The 19,711-nt window shown below is 43.5% G+C and overlaps 1 protein-coding gene across 7 annotated transcripts in view; it reads left to right on the top strand.

Annotated features, from left to right (window-relative positions):
- Positions 1-19,711, top strand: part of PRKAG2 (protein kinase AMP-activated non-catalytic subunit gamma 2) — a 191,340-nt gene that overhangs the window by 136,265 nt on the left and 35,364 nt on the right. For 6 of the 7 annotated variants that reach the window (XR_003093327.1, XR_003093326.1, XR_003093325.1 and 3 more), the window contains exon 3: positions 4,557-4,666. Coding sequence is in view for 1 of the 7 variants with exons in the window: in XM_014518582.2 (XP_014374068.1) it covers positions 4,595-4,666 (72 nt within the window). In the remaining 6 variants the exon portion in view is untranslated. Of the gene's footprint in view, positions 1-4,556; positions 4,667-19,711 lie in introns of those variants that run through there. The other variant, XM_014518583.2, reaches the window with a different exon arrangement.

The following is a 19,711-nucleotide window of genomic DNA, read 5'->3' as shown; positions in this document are numbered from 1 at the left end:
GATGGCTACTTGGCATGCACCCTGTTGCATGCAGGCCCAGCTGCCAGCAGCCACTGTGCCAGAGCTGCGCAGTCACACAACCAACAGGAAGCTGGCTGGGAGGAATGGATGTAGGGGTAGGGGAGGCGGGGAGGAGGCTGTGCTGTCTGTGTACTGCATGGCCTGGCCCCAGCCGCAGCAGAGCGGAGCAGCATGGGGCACAGCCCTTCCTCCTCAGGCTCCTGGCAGCGGCCAGTGGGCTGGATAGTATCAGTTGATGGTCCATATTATGCCCATACCTGATCTAAAGAAATAAGTTCTGAATTATTAAGAAGACTCTAATGTATGGCTGGCCAGCCTGTTACACAAGAGAACTTCTCACCTAGGTTTCAAATTTAAGTTTTAAAAAAGTGATTATCTTCATGTGCAGACAAGCTGTTCAGCAAGAACCACAGTTCAAGGCTGAAGAACAAGGACTCTGAGGGAACCCAGGTTTTTATATTCTGTTACCTGGACTTATTACATTTAATGTATCCATATTTTTTAAATGTTTTTAATAGGTTCTGCTTTAATTTAATATTCATATGCCTATTTTATCCCCTGTTTAAAAGTGTTGTCCTAACCCAGGCCGAACTGACATTAAAGTAAATATGTTCTGAACAACCTTAGCGTATCCCTTTTAACCTGCTGCTCTGGAACTTTCTAAAAGTATTCCCATCTCGGGCATTCTCTTGCTTCTTCTTTCTTAACCAAAATTTGGTCAAGTTACTATAAGCAAATGCTAAACCATTTTGGCATTAGAGCCTGTTATAGTCTACTAGAGCAGTCCCATTGGTGGGACACAAAAGTCGTATAGGTGGGACTTCAACTCGCTGCCTGATTGAAAAAATCAAAGTTGTTTGCACTTCAAATAGAGGAATCAACAAATATCTCGAGCAGCACATTTTTGCGGGGTTTTGTTTTTATCATGATGGGACCAGGGTTTTTTGACAAAATGGTTGGTGGGACGTAAAGTGCAAAAGGTTGAGAACCGCTGTACTAGAGTAAACAGTAATGAATATAAAACCTTTGTCAGCGTCAATGATTAAAACCATCGTTTTTAGTGTTATGTTACTTTCAGTGTTAAGTTAGAAATTTTTGTTCCCAGGTCTATTTCCTGAAGGTGTTGGATAGGTTTTCCTTAAGGACCAGGACTGTAATATGCGAGATGGGGGAGGTTGGGGGGCAGGGGGGGGGTCTGTTCTGTGTAAAATATTCTGGTGACTGTTTTTTGTCCTTTATCATTTTTTCTGTGACAATTAGTTTTTGTTATTAATAAGGGCTACACAGAGATTTTTATAGATTTTATCTTGAGAGATTAATTTTCCAAAGCGTAGCCCATCTCCCCCTTCAACATTTTTCTTGGTAAAATTATGTTTTACTTTGACTTTACTTCCAGTTAAAGAAATGTATGTATGAAATTCTAGTTTATAATTATAACCTAAAATTGGTTCGTAATTAAAGGTTCCGCCCTATTGTGCTTGGACAAATGTTAGGACGTCAGACCACACTGTTTTTAAAGCGGAGATTCGCTGCTGAATCTATTACTTTAAGCACAATGTTAAGTGTTTTTCATAAGAAACTCTTAAAACACATTGGCCATTTTCTGGAGTATGTCTTTAAAAGAACTGTTGTAAAATTCTGCTGAGAATGGCTTTATAGAAAACACAACCCTCCAGTGCCTTACTCTTGCATCTGTGTTAAACAAAGTGATGGGTCTCAAGCTTTTCTTTCAGTCTCCTTGCTCAGGCAGTCCCAATTCCTCCTCATCCTATCAGTCTTTATCCACCCAATGTACCTCACTCAAATTTCCCTGCTCTGGGTTTTTTTTTGTCCAGTTCTTTGCCTAGCTATTCTCATCACCTACCCATCTTCTTCCAGCTCCTTGCATTAGCTTCCAGTCTCTCTCATCATACTCTGCCTGGTCATTGCTTCCCTCTCCTGCTCCCATCCAGTCCCAGTCTAGCTTGACTCCATGTTTCAATCTGCTAGTTTGCTTGCTTCCCACCCCCTCCTCCTTCTCCTCCCTGGTCCGGCTTTTATCTTTTCTGTATTTGAATGGGAGACCTTTTTTCTTCCATGCTTTCTGAGTGCCAGAAGGGATAGAGTTGTCAAGAGCATGAGGAGGAAGGGGTCATTCACATCACAGGGCCTGATTTCTTAGTCCTAAATCAAAGCCTAGCCTGACCCTGGCCTTCAGGAAGAGTCTGATACACCTTTAACCGAGTGCTTAGCTTCTCTGTAGTTGTGACAAATGTTTATCTGACCCTAGCTGATCAGCTTTGGCAGGCTCAGTGGCCCTTGACTCTTGAGAATTGTGCTACTAAATTTTAGCAAATCTCTACCAAGTATCAGAGGTGGTTAGCTGTGTTAATCTGCGGTCAGGTAGAAGGTAGGACAGGGTGGCACTTTAGAGACTACTGTGCGTGTGTATGAACAGCAACATTTTCCAAGGCACATAACAGCTAAATGGGAAGGATTTTTCACAGGCAAGGCAGGAGATTCAGCCTTTGCGCACAGGCTTCTGACAGATGTTATACTTAAGACAAGATGTGATTAACTGGTTAAACATAAGTAGTGACCTGGCCACACGCTTAATCAGTCAGATCTCTTTGAGCCTTTCCTTTAATGTCTATGAGGCACCACAGACTAAACCATTTGCGAAATTTCAAGTCCCTCCTCTAAAGCACAGGGATATCAGACCTGTTCAAAGGAAAAGTCAGCAGGTCATTTTAACACCGGGGCTGGGAGGGAAGAGTTTTGCCTTTGTCTGTTCTTTCTAATATTTGAACCATTTATAATAAAATTTTAAGTCTGAGCCAGGCCAAATGTTTAAAATACTGCAAAGTTGTATAAGCATCTTAGCATTATTGGGAGCCCTTTATGGGTGATGAGGGGTGGATCTGGGTGGGTATGCAATGGTGCTGTTACACCTCCCAACCACTGCTGTTCCCAGCTGGTGCAAGCATAGTGGATAGCTCCAGAGCTGGTCCTGCCATGCTGGACCCACAGGCTTCAGGGACCAGCTCTGTGGGGTGCCAGGCTCAGGCAGGAATGGTAGTGGTGGGCACACAGGTTCTTCCTTCCAGAGCCTGCTCCCAGCCAGCAGAGCAACACCTCTGAGGATAGCATGGGCAAAGAGTAGGTGCTGGAAGGAGGAGCCCACTCACTGCTGCCATAGTCCCCAGCCAAGTCCATCACCCCATGCAGCTGCTTTTTGCAGTCTCCATCTGGAGTAGAGTAGGGACAGCTCTGGGCTCTCCCCCATGCCCAGGTCAGCTGGGTACAGTGGTAGCAGGCAGCAGTCAGGTCATCTTCTTTGTGCACCTGCTCCTTGCCTGGCACCCCAGGGTCCGTGGCTGACCTAGAGGCTCTTGCCCTGCTTTGCGCCCAACACCCCCCTTCCCCAACCCTTCCCATGGTCTAAAGGGCAGTGTGCCACATCCACCTTTAGTAAATCCTGGATCCACCTATGTAACTTGTATTACTTAACTCATTCATATTTATCAAACATGTCTGCTAGTTTTTCAGAGAAATGTGTACCCAGGAAACATGAGATAACACAAAATTACCATCCTAATTGAAAAATAGTTTGGATAGACTTAGTGGCTGCTTACAAACGTTAAAAAAAAAAAAAGAGGCACTTTTCATTAAACTCCATACATCCCTGCACTGGGCTCAGCGCATGCCCAAAAGCGGTATTGCATTAGCTGGACCCAGCTTGCTCAACTTCTGTATAGATCAGGTACTTTAGTGGGGCTTTTTGGGTGCTTTTATCTAATAGCTTAGGGGTTTTCAACCTTTTGGGGTCAGTGTACCCCTGGCAGCCGGTTAAGAAGGCATGAGTCCCCTGGCAACCAGATGGGGGGGGGACCCCCAGCAGCCAGTCGACCAGGGGGGTCCCCCACAGCTGATCGACAGGAGTGCTGAGTACCCCCTGAGGCCATCCCAAATTGAAAACCCCTGTAATAGCTGATACAGTTGACTTTAGATAAAAGCACTAAAAAGTCCCACTAAAGCTCCTGATCTATACAAATGCTGCAGAGCTGGGTCAAAGTATTGCGGTGCTTCTTCCAGTAAAGCGTGTTTTAGGTTTATTTTTCCCCACATCTGTTAGCGCCCAGTGTTGGTAGAATTTTCCCAGAATAAATCAGCCCATCAGTTAGGTCTCAAGCTGTGATTTACATCTAGGTATAAACAGACTCATGTGCTTTGTTTATGTAGAGCCTACAAACTGTGAATGTTGTTGGCAAAAATTGGTATTCTAACTATTATTTCTGGCAAAATCCATTTCCACGAAAGAAGATCAGAGTATATATTTTATGTTTGGAATAAGTAGTGTGAACGGCAAGATGATTGAAAACAGGAAAAATTGAGATCAAAGTCTTAGACCACGTCCCGCAGTCTGAACAAATTTGCTCAGGATACAGATTTTGCTGTTCATCCACTAAATGTTGCCTAAACAAGTTAACGTGTGTATTTCTCGTATCTCTTGGAAAAATAACTGTTAAAAATGTTTTGTCCCTTTTCTCTTACAGCACTTGAAGAATCTGAAAGTGACATTTATGTGCGATTCATGAGGTCACACAAGTGTTACGACATTGTTCCAACAAGCTCCAAACTTGTTGTTTTCGACACTACGTTACAAGTGAGTACTCCACTTTCAGTTTGTTTTCATTCTGACCAGTTGTCTTTTTTGTGCACAAACTTCATGTAGTATTCAAGGAATATCTTTCCTTAATAGAACTGTTTCCATAATGCTGTCAGTTGGGAGCAAATAGCAGCAGTATATTTTTGAAGTGTTAACAATAAAGTTTTCTGAATGTAACGTTTTTTCCATTTGCGTAGGATGCAGCTTTATATTTATGTCACTTGAAGGCTTTTAGCTATTGCCTCAAAATGGGTTAGGTCCTTTTTATGGCCTTTCTCATAGGGACAAGCAAAGAAATGCCAGTTATCAAAATATTTATTAATCTTCTGTGATTATATAGGAGAGTGGCTGTTGTACAGAAATTCAGTGTTGTGATTCTTGCCTTAGAGTGACTAGACAGATCAGGATTTTCATAATCCAGCAAATTCCTGAATCCTAATTCAGTTTAGATTTATTTATTATGCTTTATCAGAAGTAACTTTCTGGAAGTTTTTTCATTGAGAGTTTTAGTTTTGTTTGAATTTTGTAGTTACTGAAAAAAAGAAAATACTAGCAGATCTGGCCATTATAGTACCATTAAGAATAAATTGTTCTGGTGTTGAATGCATATTGTGTAGTTCTGATTTTATTATTATTAGCTTTATTGGAGAATAAAAATTCAAGGACTTTAACTTCAGCTGAATCAGACTGAATTGAGCTGAAACAAGTGAAGTAGTGGTAACTGACTTTAAAATAAAGGTAAATCTCTATTCCAGATTATAATGTCTTGTCTACATCAGAATGAATTCGCAGATTGGTTTATTGATTTCTTTATGAGTTTACTTCAGGGGCGGGCAAAATGGTATATCCGGCCGGTGGCCAGACTCCATTTCCCAGCAGCCCCTGTCCACATCTCTGCGACCAGTTTCCATGGAGACCCTAGTAGCCGCAGTGCCGTGACAACACAGGGCCAGGGTTTCCATGGAGACCGGCCCCAGCAGTGCTGGCAGGGCATGTGTGGCTGAGCAGGGAGTTGCTTCAGGGCCAGCGGGGCATGCAGGAAGCAGATCACAGCTCTGCCGCAGCTCCAGACCACCCTGCCACCGCCGCGAGATCCCAGCCCCAGAGCAGCTGCACACCCTGCCAGCACTGCTGGGGTCAGTCTCCATGGAAGCCCTGGCCCCATGCTGTCATGGCCCTGCCACTCCTGGGGTCTCCATGGAAACCAGCTGTAGTGACGTGGGCAGGGGCTGCTGGGAAATGGAGTCTGCCATGGGTCCAATCCAGCCTGCGGGCCAGACTTTGGCCACCCCTGGTGTAGTTGCTCTTAGAAAACTTTTAGTTTGCATCTTTTGTTTCTGTCGTCTAGTAAAAGATAGAATTACCATTCAGAGTCTAAGATTGATGCTTGGATCTGTTTGTTAAAACAAGTTCTCTTTTGTTCCAGTGAACTTTAGATAATCTGCTTTAACTGTGCTTTTAGGGGTATAGGCCCTAACTGCATTTATTTATGAAAATGTCACAGTATTCTTGATGAGAAGGAAAGTATAATCCTCATTCTCATGTGCATTTTAGCATGCTGAGTAAAGCGTTTGTTTAAGAAATCATAATTGCCATGTTTAACATAGAAGTCAAAATAGTGGGTAGGGTGTTTGCTTCTTGGTTTGGGAATTTCTTCCCTTATAATGTCATCAGACTGAGTTTGATTAACCTTCAGAAAAATGCTGCACAAATAGCTTGTTTTCCCAAGTTCACTCGAGTGAAATTTAGAACGGGGTTTTTTTTGGGCGGGGAGGGGGGTTTCCCAGAGGTTGGTCTGTTTTTTCAGCATCTGTTTTGTAATTCAGCTAGGGAATTTTGGAAATAGGAATACATATTTTAGATTTTGCATCGAGTCTGCTAATGGTAACTTTTTTCATGGGGTCTTTAAGCCATCAGATACTGTGCATCTTCTACATGCACAACTTTGTGAACGTAAGTTTATCTGTTCTGTCTGCAGCTTGTTGTTGGGCCACAGTAAGAGATTGACAGTGATGCTAATTTTGCTAGGGAAAAGTAACTTGCCTAATGAGGCTGACAGTGTAAAAATGCAGTTTGAGAGAATGATAAAGCAGTTTTCAAACCATATTTGGTGTATTTGGTTGGATTAAAACTGAAGAATGTTGCTGAAAACTTTTATTATTGCTAATCTAAGTTCCAGTCTTGTGAGGCATATAATGCCTCAAGACTCCTGTTTGAAGTCAGTGGGATTTTCAAGTGCTTGATATTTTTTGCTGGATTTGTTCCCAAAGAAAATTAATATTCCTCTGACTTCCAATTATTATTTCTCTGGATTACTAAGAGAAAGTGGTGCTTCTGCCACAAATCACAGGAACATGTGATGCTTCCGAATATATTAATACCTTGTGCATAAGACTTACTAGTTCAGTAAACTTAAGTAGGAGACATGGAGTCTGATAGTTACTTTGCTTGTGCCAGTGTAATTCGGGAACAATCAGTGGAATTATAATGTTGGATACTAGGTAAGGAAGAGAGAAATCTGAGTTACATCACAGTAACTATAATATGTTCAGTGTTTTGCAGTTTGAGTGGCGGTGCCCCTGGAAGAATGTTTCTGAGTAGTTTCTGTAGCTTTGATATCCTGTCTCCACCTACTGGTTGGAAATGACAACAACCAGTCAAGATGGGTTTGAGTTAGATTTCTGATTTGGTGGTATGAATAGTGTTGCTAATAGCACTGGACAACTATAGATATTTTTATGTAATGCATTAAATGGTAAGTCTCACGTTAGACTACTCCTTTTAAACATTGGGGGAAAAAAACACCTAAATACAAAAAGGCCAACAGTCAGCAAGTATAAATGTACCTAAATATCTAGGATGGATTTAGTGTAAAGATGTGTAAACAAAAACAACTGAGATTCTCAGCAGCAAACTATGAGATGATACTTCAGTAGACCCCTGATTTATACAAGTATTGTGTTCTGGGGGAATTTCATGCGAGTTGATTTTGCGTAACTTGGGACAACTTTCCCCAAAGAAAATAATAGAATAGTGAAGGGTTGCATACCCCAGGCATACCTTAGTCAGCTTTTTTTCCCCTTTTCTCGGCAGAATCGCCTTTAGGAGGCATGTCTAGTGGCTCACCTACGCATCTTGAGATGCCGCTACCACAATGGTGGTACAGCTCTGCTTGATTCTGCCTGCAAATCTTGTGAGGTGTTTGCGTATATATGCGAATCTCACAAGCGTTCACATATATACGTGAATGACATGCTTCTCGAGGGGCATTTTGCAGACCCTAATAAAAAAATTGCATAAACGCAAGACACGTAAGTTGGAATCTCGTAAATTGGGGGTCTACTGTACTGAAGTTTTGTTCCTAAAGCTCTCCCAACACAAGAGGCGCTTAAGGCCATAATGTTTTCCAGGAAGATTTTTAGCAGAAGTGCAACGTCTGGCAGTAAGAACAGGAAGGGGAGAGTTTACCTGGGTGTTCTGTGATGGGGAATATGTGGTTCTGTCAGCTACTTACGCACACCTCTGTTCGCGATACCATGGAGCGTGAGTGGTTTTCAAAGTTAGGGACCCACCAGGCACTTTGAGTTGTGAAATCTCCCAGCTCCATATGACTGCATGTGGTTCAGTAAGCCTTTGTGACTAACAAGTCATATAATAACTAGTACCTCCCAAACTCTGACTATATGGCTTGTATATATAAATGAATTTTCTACTCTCCTGCATCTGACATTTGCCAGGATTTCCAAGATGACAGCAGCAGAGACTTGGAGAAACTTTGGGGCCTTTGATATCTTTTTCGTTCCTGTGGAGTAAAGAATTCCCACCGTCTCAAGGGCAAGATATGTACAGTATATTGTATAAGCAATTAAGAGTGCTTAACTTCACAGTATCCTCATTCACAAGTTAAGAAAATGTCAGAGTTAAGGTCACACCATGGGGCCTTCATTCTTTTTCCTCTTGTACAGATGCATCATAACAGTGTGTTCACATACCGGTGTTCTACAAAACTGCCCTTCATTTTAAAGACCGATTCAGTATAAATAATCAGTGTGTGGTCCCAAAGTATCTTCGTCCAAATCCTGAACTGACTGTCAATTTCCTAATTACCTTGTGGGTGTTTCTATGGTTCTCTCACAGTAGTGCTGGAATACTTCAAAAGCATTAATGAAGCTGTCTTCCCAACACTCCAGTTGGATTTGGCGATATCTTAAATTGAGGAGCTGAAACGAAGAGAAGTAATGCCAAAATTGTTAAATGTCAGTTTAATGTTGGGTGCTAAAGTTGAAGTGAAGGGCCTGATAATTTCTGTTTTCTCTTCCCAAGTTTACGTAGCATTTTTATAGCTCTTGGATTCAAAGCACAGCTTCAGTTGATCTCAGCTGTAGGTGTGAGCACTTGCCACTTCTGCAGGTTAGGCCGCAGGTGTTTAAAATTGGTGTAAAAAACAAGAACACTGTGTCCAGTTGTGAACCCTTTGATTTAAGTGCCAAACATCACATTGAAAGCCTGTAGGCATAGGGATAGTCTAGTTCTCTAGGGCAACTTTCAACAGCCTTTATTATGAGGCTATCCTTTCTCTTCCTGTAATCACCTTCCTCATTCACTATGCCAGCAGTTCTGAACCTTTTGCAGTCGACGTACCCCTTGGTCTCAGAGTGAGACTTCACGTACCCCCTTTCAATGGGAAATTAATTTTTATGTCAAACTAAGTGTAATCCCATGTGCATTTTACAGCAGTTTCAAATTGTCAAGACTTTTTTTAGGCCCTTCGACCTGTGTTAGACAATGTATGAAATATATCTCATGTACCCCCTGATGAGGCTTCACGTACCTCCTGGGGGTACATGTGCCCCTGGCTCAGAACTGCTGCACTATGCAGTTTCCATCTAATGCAACATGATGGAGGGGAGAAGTACAGCCAAAAAGTCTCCACTCTGCAGTCTAGATTCATCTCCAGGCTACAATCCAGTCTGAATGAGCCAAGGTTCCTCTGCTGCAGGGGTGATTTTGGTCGTGTACTTAGACTGTCCCATAATGCCTAGTCCTAAGAGTATTTCTTCTTTTTACCCAATCTCAACATCTAAAATTAAGGTACTTTTTTCTTTGGCTTCCCCACCTAGGTGGGTGCACGTTGACTTCTGTGCCAAGTTGGAAGCAAGACTGAGATCAAAATGTGGAGGTAGAAATAACAGTGAGGTCTCAGAAACAGAGTATATCCTGTAAAATCTAAAGGGACTGGCAACAAATCTTTCCTCTCTTCCAGCTTCCCACTGTAAGCATTGTAGAGATACAATAATGGATCTTTTAACAGCTCTAAAATTTGATTACAGCTACCCCAAATGACTCTTTCTCTACCTGAATCTCGATTGTAGACTCGCTAGCTCTGCCAAGGAGAACTATTTCTAAAGTATTGTAAAGGAAAACTGAGATAAGTTAGTGTAACCTATGTAATATGAATGATTTGAATATCAACAAAGTATTCCTTATCTAGTAGTCAGTTTTGCTCTATTCCTTATCTAGCAGTCAGTTTTGCTCTTCTCTAGCAGAGTTGGTGTCACAGGGAGTTGTTACCATTACAGTGTACATTTTGTTGTTTCTGTTTTCATGCATCTTCCCCCTCTGGTGGTGTCCATAATTATGTTTTGTGTTAGCATAGCATACAGTCTGGTTTCTGAAGCTTTCTGACACTTGCATAAAGTCAGATTTAGCATGGCCTTCAAGGTGGGTGCTCCTCACGTGTTTCTGCTCTTTGCTAAGCTTCTTAATAAGGGTTGTAGAGAGTTACACCTTGGTTCTGAGTAAATGGGAGCATTAGATAGGAATATGCTTCTACCCCTACCTATAATCCAGCCAGGAATTTGCCCAGCCACCACCATAAAGTGGTGCAGTGGCAGATGCATGGTCTCTGTAGGGATCTCGCAGAGGCAGTCCTGGGCTGCCTTTTACTATGGGCTACGAGTGAACAACATAATCTAAGCCATGAATTTGCATCTCCACTTTACTAACATTTCAGTCTCTTTTTTTGGTTCATGGTGATCTTAAGGCTAAACTTTGGGATATGCTCAATATGTGTAGGAGTACATGCAAAATCACTATGATGACTGGTGCTATATAAACAAGACTAGGCATATCAAAAACTTCTCTGATTGACATGAAATGATGCCTATGACAGTTTCTTTAGAGGTACAGTAAAAGTTGTGTTATCTGTCAAGTTACTAACCGGCATGCTCTATTAACCAGCATGCCGAGCAAAACCGGAAGTCCTGCCATGGCACTTCCGATTTTGCCGAGTGCCCTGGCCTGGGGCAAAGCAGCCTCTGTGGGGCCTCCCTCCCTGTTTCCTGGCACACATTGATATGGGAACAGTAAACCTTTAATTAAAATTCCCTCCTTGCTACTCATCATTTCTGTTTGGGCCCCCCTCCCTGTCCCCTGGCACACTGACGCACCGGATGCAGCAGGAGGGGCAGTGGCCTGAACAAATGCCTCTCAGATAACCAGTAATTTTGATTAACTGGCACTCCACATTCCCCCCTGCCAGATAACACAGCTTTTGCTGTGCTATGATTTACGAGAATGCAAACACAGATTGGAACAGTGTAAGGAATCTTGCTTTCCTGCTGTCTGTGTTGTATCTATCCAGTGGGCAAATTTATCGCATTTACAATCTACTCTACTTATTCTTAAATGAGTTATTGCCCATGTCTGTGTCAACTGGGGGCAGACTGGATCCTGGGGTAGAACGCTTCAGGCTTCTCCGTTTCTAGGTAGTGTTCATAGCAGGTCCCCGGCAGACATTTAAAGTTAAGGTGTGATGGGATCTGATGCAGGATCCCAACACTCATGCTTCCTGCCATGCCACACATGCATGGTACACTGCTAAAGCTGGGAGCTTGGTCAGATGATTGGGCTTCCAGCTGGAGGAGCGCACCCATTGCATGTGTACCCTTGGCTCGGAGTCCCCATCAGCTGCTCAGGGATCGCAGCTGTAGGAGCGTATAGTGTGCTCCTACTTCAGAGACCCATGAAGGGCCTCCCAGCCTCTAGAGCACACAAGTCTTGATAGGCTCCCATGTGCTCCGGAGGCTGGGCCCTGGACACTTTCAATTAAAGGCATGATAGTAACCAGCCACAAAGTTATTACAACAAATATGTGTATATTCCTTCTTTTATCCTGCCATTAATTGATGCAGGGTGTGGCCAGATCACTACTGAAGACATGATTAACTAGTTACATGTAACGTCTATCAGGAGTCATAGATTCTAAGTCTTGTTTATAGCAGTTTTCACAGGATTTTAAACTGATTTAAAATTACTTAAATGTCTTCTATCTTCTGGTGGCTTCAAACTTGTTTTCAAAACTGCAAACTTGGAGGGGAGAAGGGGAAAAAAGTTGGTTTGAAGAGCAGCTCTTCTTAAATCGTCCTCCCTTAAGCATCTGGCAGCAGGCCCTAGTAAAACCAGGCTTCCATCCACTGTTGTGCCAAAGTCCAGACCAAGACAGTTGAGCAGCTCACTAAGAAGCTCCCCTTGGTGACCAAAAGCCAGAGTTAGAGGTCTGGTTTTGGAGGTGAGAGTTTTTTCCAAAGCCCTTGCCATCCCCCAACATATTTCCATAGCTTTCTGAGAAAATAGGGACATTCCATTGGATTCCCAGAGCCTTTGCTACAGTGGGACCTTGCCTTCCTCAGTCTAGAGCAAGTCAGCAGCCTCCAGCCTGTGAAGCCATTAGCTCCAGTTTGCAAAGCCAGGAAGCTTCACTGAGTCATGGCCAGGGTGTGGGGGAAGCAGCAGCTGAGTCTAGCAAAGGCCCACCCCAGACCCAACCTGGGTCATTCTGCCCCACACCCCACCCCCAGGAAAACATTACTGACTTGCTGATCTAGAGGAAGACGTTTCTGCTCCCAGCCAGCGTATAGGCAAGGTCTGTGCTGAGAAGGGCACAAAGTATCCCCATTTCAGCAAGCTGTTTTACCTTCAAGGTCTCGGCTTCCATGAAAGGTACCAACTTCTGTCACATTACTTAGCATAAACCCAAGCAGCAGAAAGTAACTGAAATCACCTTCTCTGAGAGTTTGGCTTTGAGCCTCCAAGAAGTCATAAAATAACTCTTTCCATTAGGGAGACGTGCAGGACATGCATCTGCAGATTCTCCTCCATTCTCCCTTTTTAATGCCCATTCCAGCAGACCCCAGGCCACATCCCTGTGCTAAGAGGGACATTGCTGACCGCTTTCAGAGCAGCAGTGCAGTCTTAACATCTGACAGGAGCATCTCCCCTCTGTCTTCCAAAGAGACCAAACTTTTTAGAAGTTTTTCTCTGACCCAAGATGCCTCAGACTCATATAAGCTTCCCAAGACTTAAGGATAAATGGGCCCTAACTTTTGCAGTATTTTTTAATGATGTGAAATGCCAAAAAAAATCCTTTATGTGGCTTGTCTCCTAAGTTAATTCTCCCCTACTTGTTTTATGAGAACAAGGCAGGAATTTCTCAGCAAAACCCACTTTTACCTAAGAACTTAAAGCTCTTCATTATTACATATATGATGGAGATGCTGTCAACACCATATTAAAATCATAGTCATACAAGACCAAGGGGATTATTGAGGCAAAACCAACAGACAAGAGACTAAGATAATCAGTTAGGCTGAACTTGAATGCAGCAGTCCCTTCCTAATAGTATTGACTGCAGTCCCTTATTATGCAGTGCTGTGATCCTCTAACATACCATTATGAATGTATAAAAAAGCTTACAGAAAATCTGCTCTAAAAATAGATTTTCTTAGGTGCTTTTTCAAAACTGATGCTTCGTGGGACTGTGATTTTACTGTCCATTAAAAACTTCTAAAGATGTGCTCCGGGGGCATCTACAGTTCTCCTTGAAGAACTTTCCAAATAATTTGTTAAGTTTTTTGGAAAGCATAGACAAAGCAGTTGCTGATGGTTTAGCAAAGGGAACAAGTCCTTCCCTTCCGAATCTTCAGATTTGTCACAAGAAGTGTTCCCGTGGAAGCTGCACAGTCCAGAGCAGTGGTTTTGACCCTAGTCTGTGGAAAGCCCTGGGATCCCACAATAGGTCGTCAGGAGCTCTGCCGAGAGACTGGTGGTAATGGCGGAGATGGACAGGAGATGGTGCACTGCCACCAGTGGGCCTGGCTACCTGGCTCTGTATCAGCTCATACAGCCCGTGGAGCTAGTGGTAAGGAAGGGGTTCTGCAACAGAAGTGATATGGAAGGGTTCTAGGCAAACAAGGTTCTTTGGGTGAATCAGATACCTTTTATTAGACCAACTCAAATAGTTAGAAAAATTCTTTCCAACTATTTGAGTTGGTCTAATAAAAGGTATTGGATTTTCCCAAGGAACCTTGTCTGCCCTATGTCCTTAGACAAACACGGCTTGCTGGCGTGTACTGACTAGTATGACGAGTAAAAGGGACCTAGAGGTAGTAATCGACCATCGCATGAATATGAGCCATTAGTGCAATGTTGCAGGTAGAGCAAACAGTACTCTGGCACGCATCAACCGATGCATCTCAAGCAAAACCAAGGAAGTGATTCTTCCTCTTTACTTGGCATTGGTGAGACCACAGCTGGAGTACTGCATCCAGTTCTGGGTGCCGCACTTCATCAAGGATGTGGAAAAGCTTGAGAGGGTCCAGAGAAAAACCACTCATATGATCAGAGACTTACACAGCAAGCCGCATGAGGAAAGACTGAGGGACTTGGGACTCTTCAGCCTAAAAAAGAGAAGGCTGAGAGGGGACTTGATAGCAGCTTACCGCTGCATCAGGGGAGTACATCAAGGGCCCAGTGAACAACTGTTCATCCACGCACCCTTGGGGAAAAAACAGGAGTAATGGCCACAAACTCCTGGAAGACTGTTTCAGGCTTAACATTAGGAAAAACTTCTTCACAGTCAGATTGCCCAGACAGTGGAATAAACTCCCTCCACAGGTGGTACAGTCGCCTACCCTGGAAATCTTCAAGAGGAGACTGGACGGTCACCTTGCTGGGGTCACCTGATCCCTGTTGTCTTTCCTTCCTTGTGTGGGGCGGGGCTGGACCTGATAATCTTGCAAGGTCCCTTACAATCTATGAAACCTATAAATGTGCAAGCAGTATGAGAAAAATAGAGAAAATGTTGAAACATTAAATAAAGGAGCCTTCTGCCCTTCACCCATGCTTTGTGGCATTCAGTTGCCTCAGGATCAGAGTAGAGCTAGGTAGCGCTCTTGGTAAACCAGCATGAGAGATGCACAGCCCTTCAGTAGATGTAATCTTTGGCTATCCCTTGATATGAGGATGATGTATGCCGGGGGGGAGGTGTTATTGGTGAGTTTTAAGATGGCTGAAGAGTTCAGACTGTGCTCTGCAAGTTTTTCCACAGATATGATAGGTGGTGCCTTGGAGAGGCACAGCTGTTGGCCAGGATGTTGTACACTTTCCTTCCCCCTCTGCCATTTCTTGGCTTCCTAAACAAGACTGTTCCCTTTGTGTAGCTTGATGTATGATGCAGCACCATTGAGACCCATTACCAGCCAGCACTTCGCAGTTTGTAAGGTTGATGCCACCGTGCATGTAAGGTATGCTTTCAAGGTGTCCTTGTAGTGCTTCCTCTGTCCTCCATGGGTCCTCTTACCATGACGGAGTTGAGAGAAGAGGACTCGCTTCAGTAGATGTATAGCGTATTCAACCGCAGTAGAAATGAGCAAAGAGCTGTTTTTGAGTCCCCAAGTGTACAGTACTGGGATAGGGAAACATGTGGAAAAACCAAGTCTTAAACAGTTAGGTTTTGAAATCTGGCTCAAGATGCAATGCAGATCTTGTCTGTTCTTGAGTTCATTTGATTGTAGCAGATGCATCACTTATAAATATGGTCAAAAACCTGAGAAAAGACTAGACCTTTGGGGGAATACATTTATCTGGATTCTCTGTGTACTTAGCTTATGGCCTAGCATCATACAGAACTGTCTTGTTGTGAAATGTCAATTCATTGCTATAACAACTCGGCAAAGTAAGCTCTTTGCCACCTTGGCCAGCAGAACAGTGTGCCAGATTGAATCATATGCTTTTAAGTCAAGAATCATACTGCCAGTCTTCCCTTATTAGAAGCCATTGTCTATATTAGTGGTAACAGATGCACTTGGAACAAAGCTCTTGGCTCTTAGTTCCACTGTAGGCATGATCCTTTGCAGAATTAACTGCTCTCATCTGTTTAAAAGCACAGCACAGAAGTGATATTAAATGCTAGCTATCTAGAAGGAAGTGAACATTTCCTGGCTTCAGTATAGCTATCACCCTAACCTTCTGCTAGACCTTTAAAGCATCTTGTTCTCCTGGGGCAAAGGCAGCAGAGCGGAGAGCCCCAAGCCCACAGCGGGCAGCCTGCATCCATGGTAGCAAATCTGATGTTACCTGAAAGCTTATCAATGGAAGCTAGTTTCTTTAAGAAATCTGTGGTATCTTTCAAATAGCTAGCTCTCTCATAACATGCAGAAATAAGATTGAGTCATAGTAGCCAAAAACTCCATCCATGGTGGTTCCAGTGCAGAAACAATACCAGAAGGCTGAGCGTAAGCAGCTGCAACATTGTTAGGCACAATTTGCATGAAATATATGGCAGAGCCATAAACTCTAGTATATTGATGTGGAGGGCCTAGTAACTATTTTACTTTAAGTAAAAGCTGCAAATGTTTAACATGCTGTGGAAGCCTGGAACACCTGAACTTTAACACTTTAACTTCCATCCCCCATGAGGATGGATTACAAGCCAAAAAGAACATTATCCTTGATGAGGACCCTGATTCTGTTCCCATCGCACTCTCCTGTTTTGTCCTCACTTGCAACTGTTTCAGATCTGGGAACTCGCTATACCTACAGATGAAAGGCACTGGGATAGGCACATGTATGCCCCTACTCTGCCAATATATTTATGACAGCTTGCTTCCTCTGCAGCTGTCCTCTCAAAAGTTGCAGGTGAGGTGTATTACTGGATGCCTTAAGCCAACAGGTGTCTCCATCTACCTGCCAGAATTGTCCCAGACTTCAGGAGAGCAGTAGAAAGCACCTGGCAGATCAAAGAGTCACTCACTGCGTGGCCACGTTGCGACTCCAAGTAGACTAAAATCACAGAAAAGTTTCTTCTCTACGATGCAGCCACTAGATGAAATACCAACAGCCACACAAGTAAAAATGTGGCACTCATGATTAGAAATGACCCAGGAGGGAGTTGGGATAAATATCAAACTGTTGAACATCTCCCTGCAGGTGCAGAGCTTGACTGGCCAGCATGGCGAATCTTGAACTCCAAACCAGGAGTCAGTAAAACTAAAGTTAACATGCAGCTTGGGGAATACTGTAACACAAACACCACGTGCAAATAGGGAAGAAACTTCCAGATTGCAAAATACCTACTGGCCTGCCCACATATAGGGGAACCATGTACCAACAAGGACCTTGCTAAGGCTAGCGATTGAACGATAGTGTGTGCCCGTTTCTGGACCCAAATTTGAACATGGTGACACATGAAAAGAAAAAGACCTAAGGTACACTGATGACATCTTCATTCCATGGATGCATGGGAAGGAATCTCTAGAGAAATTCTACCAGGACTTTAACAACTTCCACCCCTCCATCAAGCTGACCCTGGAACATTCCTCCCAGCAAATCCGTTTCTCGGACACCACTGTGAAAGTTTGCTACCACAGACCATTTCAGCTACTTGCATGCTAGCAGCTCTTATCCTAAGCATGTCACTAGGTCTGTTGTCTATAGTCAAGTTCTACATTACAACTATATTTGCTCTGATCTCACTGACCAGGATGCAGTCGTTAAAGATCTGGAGCAGAGGATTTCTAAAATTATAATACAATCCTAAAACTATAGCCACTCAAATCAGCAGACTCACACTCTCTGCACCAACCTACTATGACACCAAATGCCAGACAAGGACAGCAGAATCCCTTTGATTGTCACCTACAGCCCCCAGCTTGAACACCTCAGACAGATTAATGACCCCAAGCCCCTCCTGAAAAATGATAACCATTTCAAGGTAGTCATGGGAGACAAAACTACCTTGGGTTATAGGCAGCCAGCCGCTCTCAAATGGCATCTCTCCACAACAGACTACCAAACTCCTATTCTCAGGTCATCACACTAGTCCCTGCTGTGGACAAAAAGGCAGACAAGCCTGTGACAGGACACTTGAACCCCTCTGGACATTGCACTGCAGACCCCAGAGTGCCTGTTCTTAGACAACAAAACTGTAATAATGTATTTGAATGGGAAATCATGGGCCAAGAAATCATCCACACACTGAATTGCATTAAGTATGGTCTAAACTGAGACAACAGATTCTTATCTGTTTATCTGGATTAGCTTTTTTTAAACCCAGTGCCCACCCCCCATCCCCCCAATGGGTTAACTTTATTTTTATTGTGCATACTCACCTTCCCCCTCTCTCTGTGGTGCCCTCCTTTTCCCTCATCCTTTCCCTCCCCCTTGTGTGCTTTTCACTGCTTTCTGTTCAGCAGCTCTGCTTCCTGCAATCCCTTCACAGCATCTGATTAAGTAAGCCCTTTACTTTTGAAAGCTTGTACTATGTGGAAAGGCTTATATTTATGAGGAGAGACTGAGGGAACTGGGTTTATTTAGTCTGCAGAACAGAAGACTGAGAGGGGATTTTGATAGCCTTGAACTACCTGCAGGGGGTTCAAAAGAGGATGGAGCTGGACTGTGCTCAATGGCGGCAGATGACAGAACAAGGAGCAATGGGCTCAAGTTGCAGCAAGGGAAGTTTAGGTTAGATATTAGGAAAAACTTTCTTACTAGGAGGGCAGTAAAATACTGCAAGAGGTTACCCAGAGAGGTTGTGGACTTTCCATCCTTGGAGGTTTTTAAGGCCCAGCTAGACAAAGGCTTGACTGGGATGATCTAGTTGGGATGGTTCTGCCTTGAGCAGGGGGCTGGGCTAGATGACCTCTTGAGGTCCCTTCCATCCCTGTTTTTCTATGATTCTGTGATATGTCTCTGATTTAGTTAGTTTATAAAGGTGTAGATCTACCCTGCTTTCTTCCCATATTCCTGAACAGGGGTTGGCAACCCATGGCCCATAGGGCAGTCCTAGCCCATGAACAGGTTTGATCTGGCCATAGAGGTCCAGTCTGACACAGGAGATTGGTCTCAGAGCTGTGCCGTGTCGCCTCCATTTTACAGTGCTCCCCTCTGCTGCTCTGCAGCATCTGAGTTTACCCTTGCTGCAGAGGAGCTGAAAATCCAGCATCCAGCTCCTCGGAAAGGGCTGAGACTTCCAGGCTTCAGCAGCATCTGGGTTATAAGCTCCACCCTCTGCTGGCAACAGGCTTTGACCTCTGTTCTTGGAGACCAGTAACATCAATGCTCGTAGGTTGTGAGCCTCTGCATTATGGAGTGTTTTTGTAGTTGAGAGCCCCTCAACTTTGAGTTGAAGAATAAACGCATCAAATATCACTCCAGTATGATGCTAATCGCATTGTAGATTGTTCAGATTTGGACTGCTGTTTCCTGTTTGGTTTCCCTTTAAGTGGCATGTATAGGGTGACGGGGCTGTTTGGGTAAATCTGATATCTTTTATTAGATTAGACCAACTAATGTACAGGGCGAATGATTAGGAATGTGGTAGCATTCTCTCCCTTGCCCAGAGGGGAAAACTTGAAAGGGCTTCCTCTGCTTTTTTCACTTATCAGATGGACATCTTTCATGAATACTAACAATCAGTTTCCTTTATTGAGTACTTTTGTAAAGTTAAACTGATTACCTGTGTCAGCTGGTCACAGTGTGCACAGGTTTCTTGGAACTTTTTGATAAAAGAGCCAGCAATTACAACCAAAGTGTAAAACTGAGAAAAGAAAATTATTCTGACTGACTTGAAGGCTGTGAAAATATGTATTCATTTTCTGGCAGCAGAACTGGCCAGCCTGTTAGACATCTTAATCGGGTTAAGATAGGTTACAGTTTTAAACCAGTAATTTGTGTAATTATTATGTAGAATTTAAAAAATACCAA

Source organism: Alligator sinensis, unplaced genomic scaffold, assembly GCF_000455745.1.
Source record: "Alligator sinensis unplaced genomic scaffold, ASM45574v1 scaffold599_1, whole genome shotgun sequence".
Lineage (NCBI taxonomy): Eukaryota > Metazoa > Chordata > Crocodylia > Alligatoridae > Alligator > Alligator sinensis.
The sequence above is the reverse complement of the archived record's forward strand: the minus strand, read 5'-3'. Positions and strand labels throughout refer to the sequence as shown.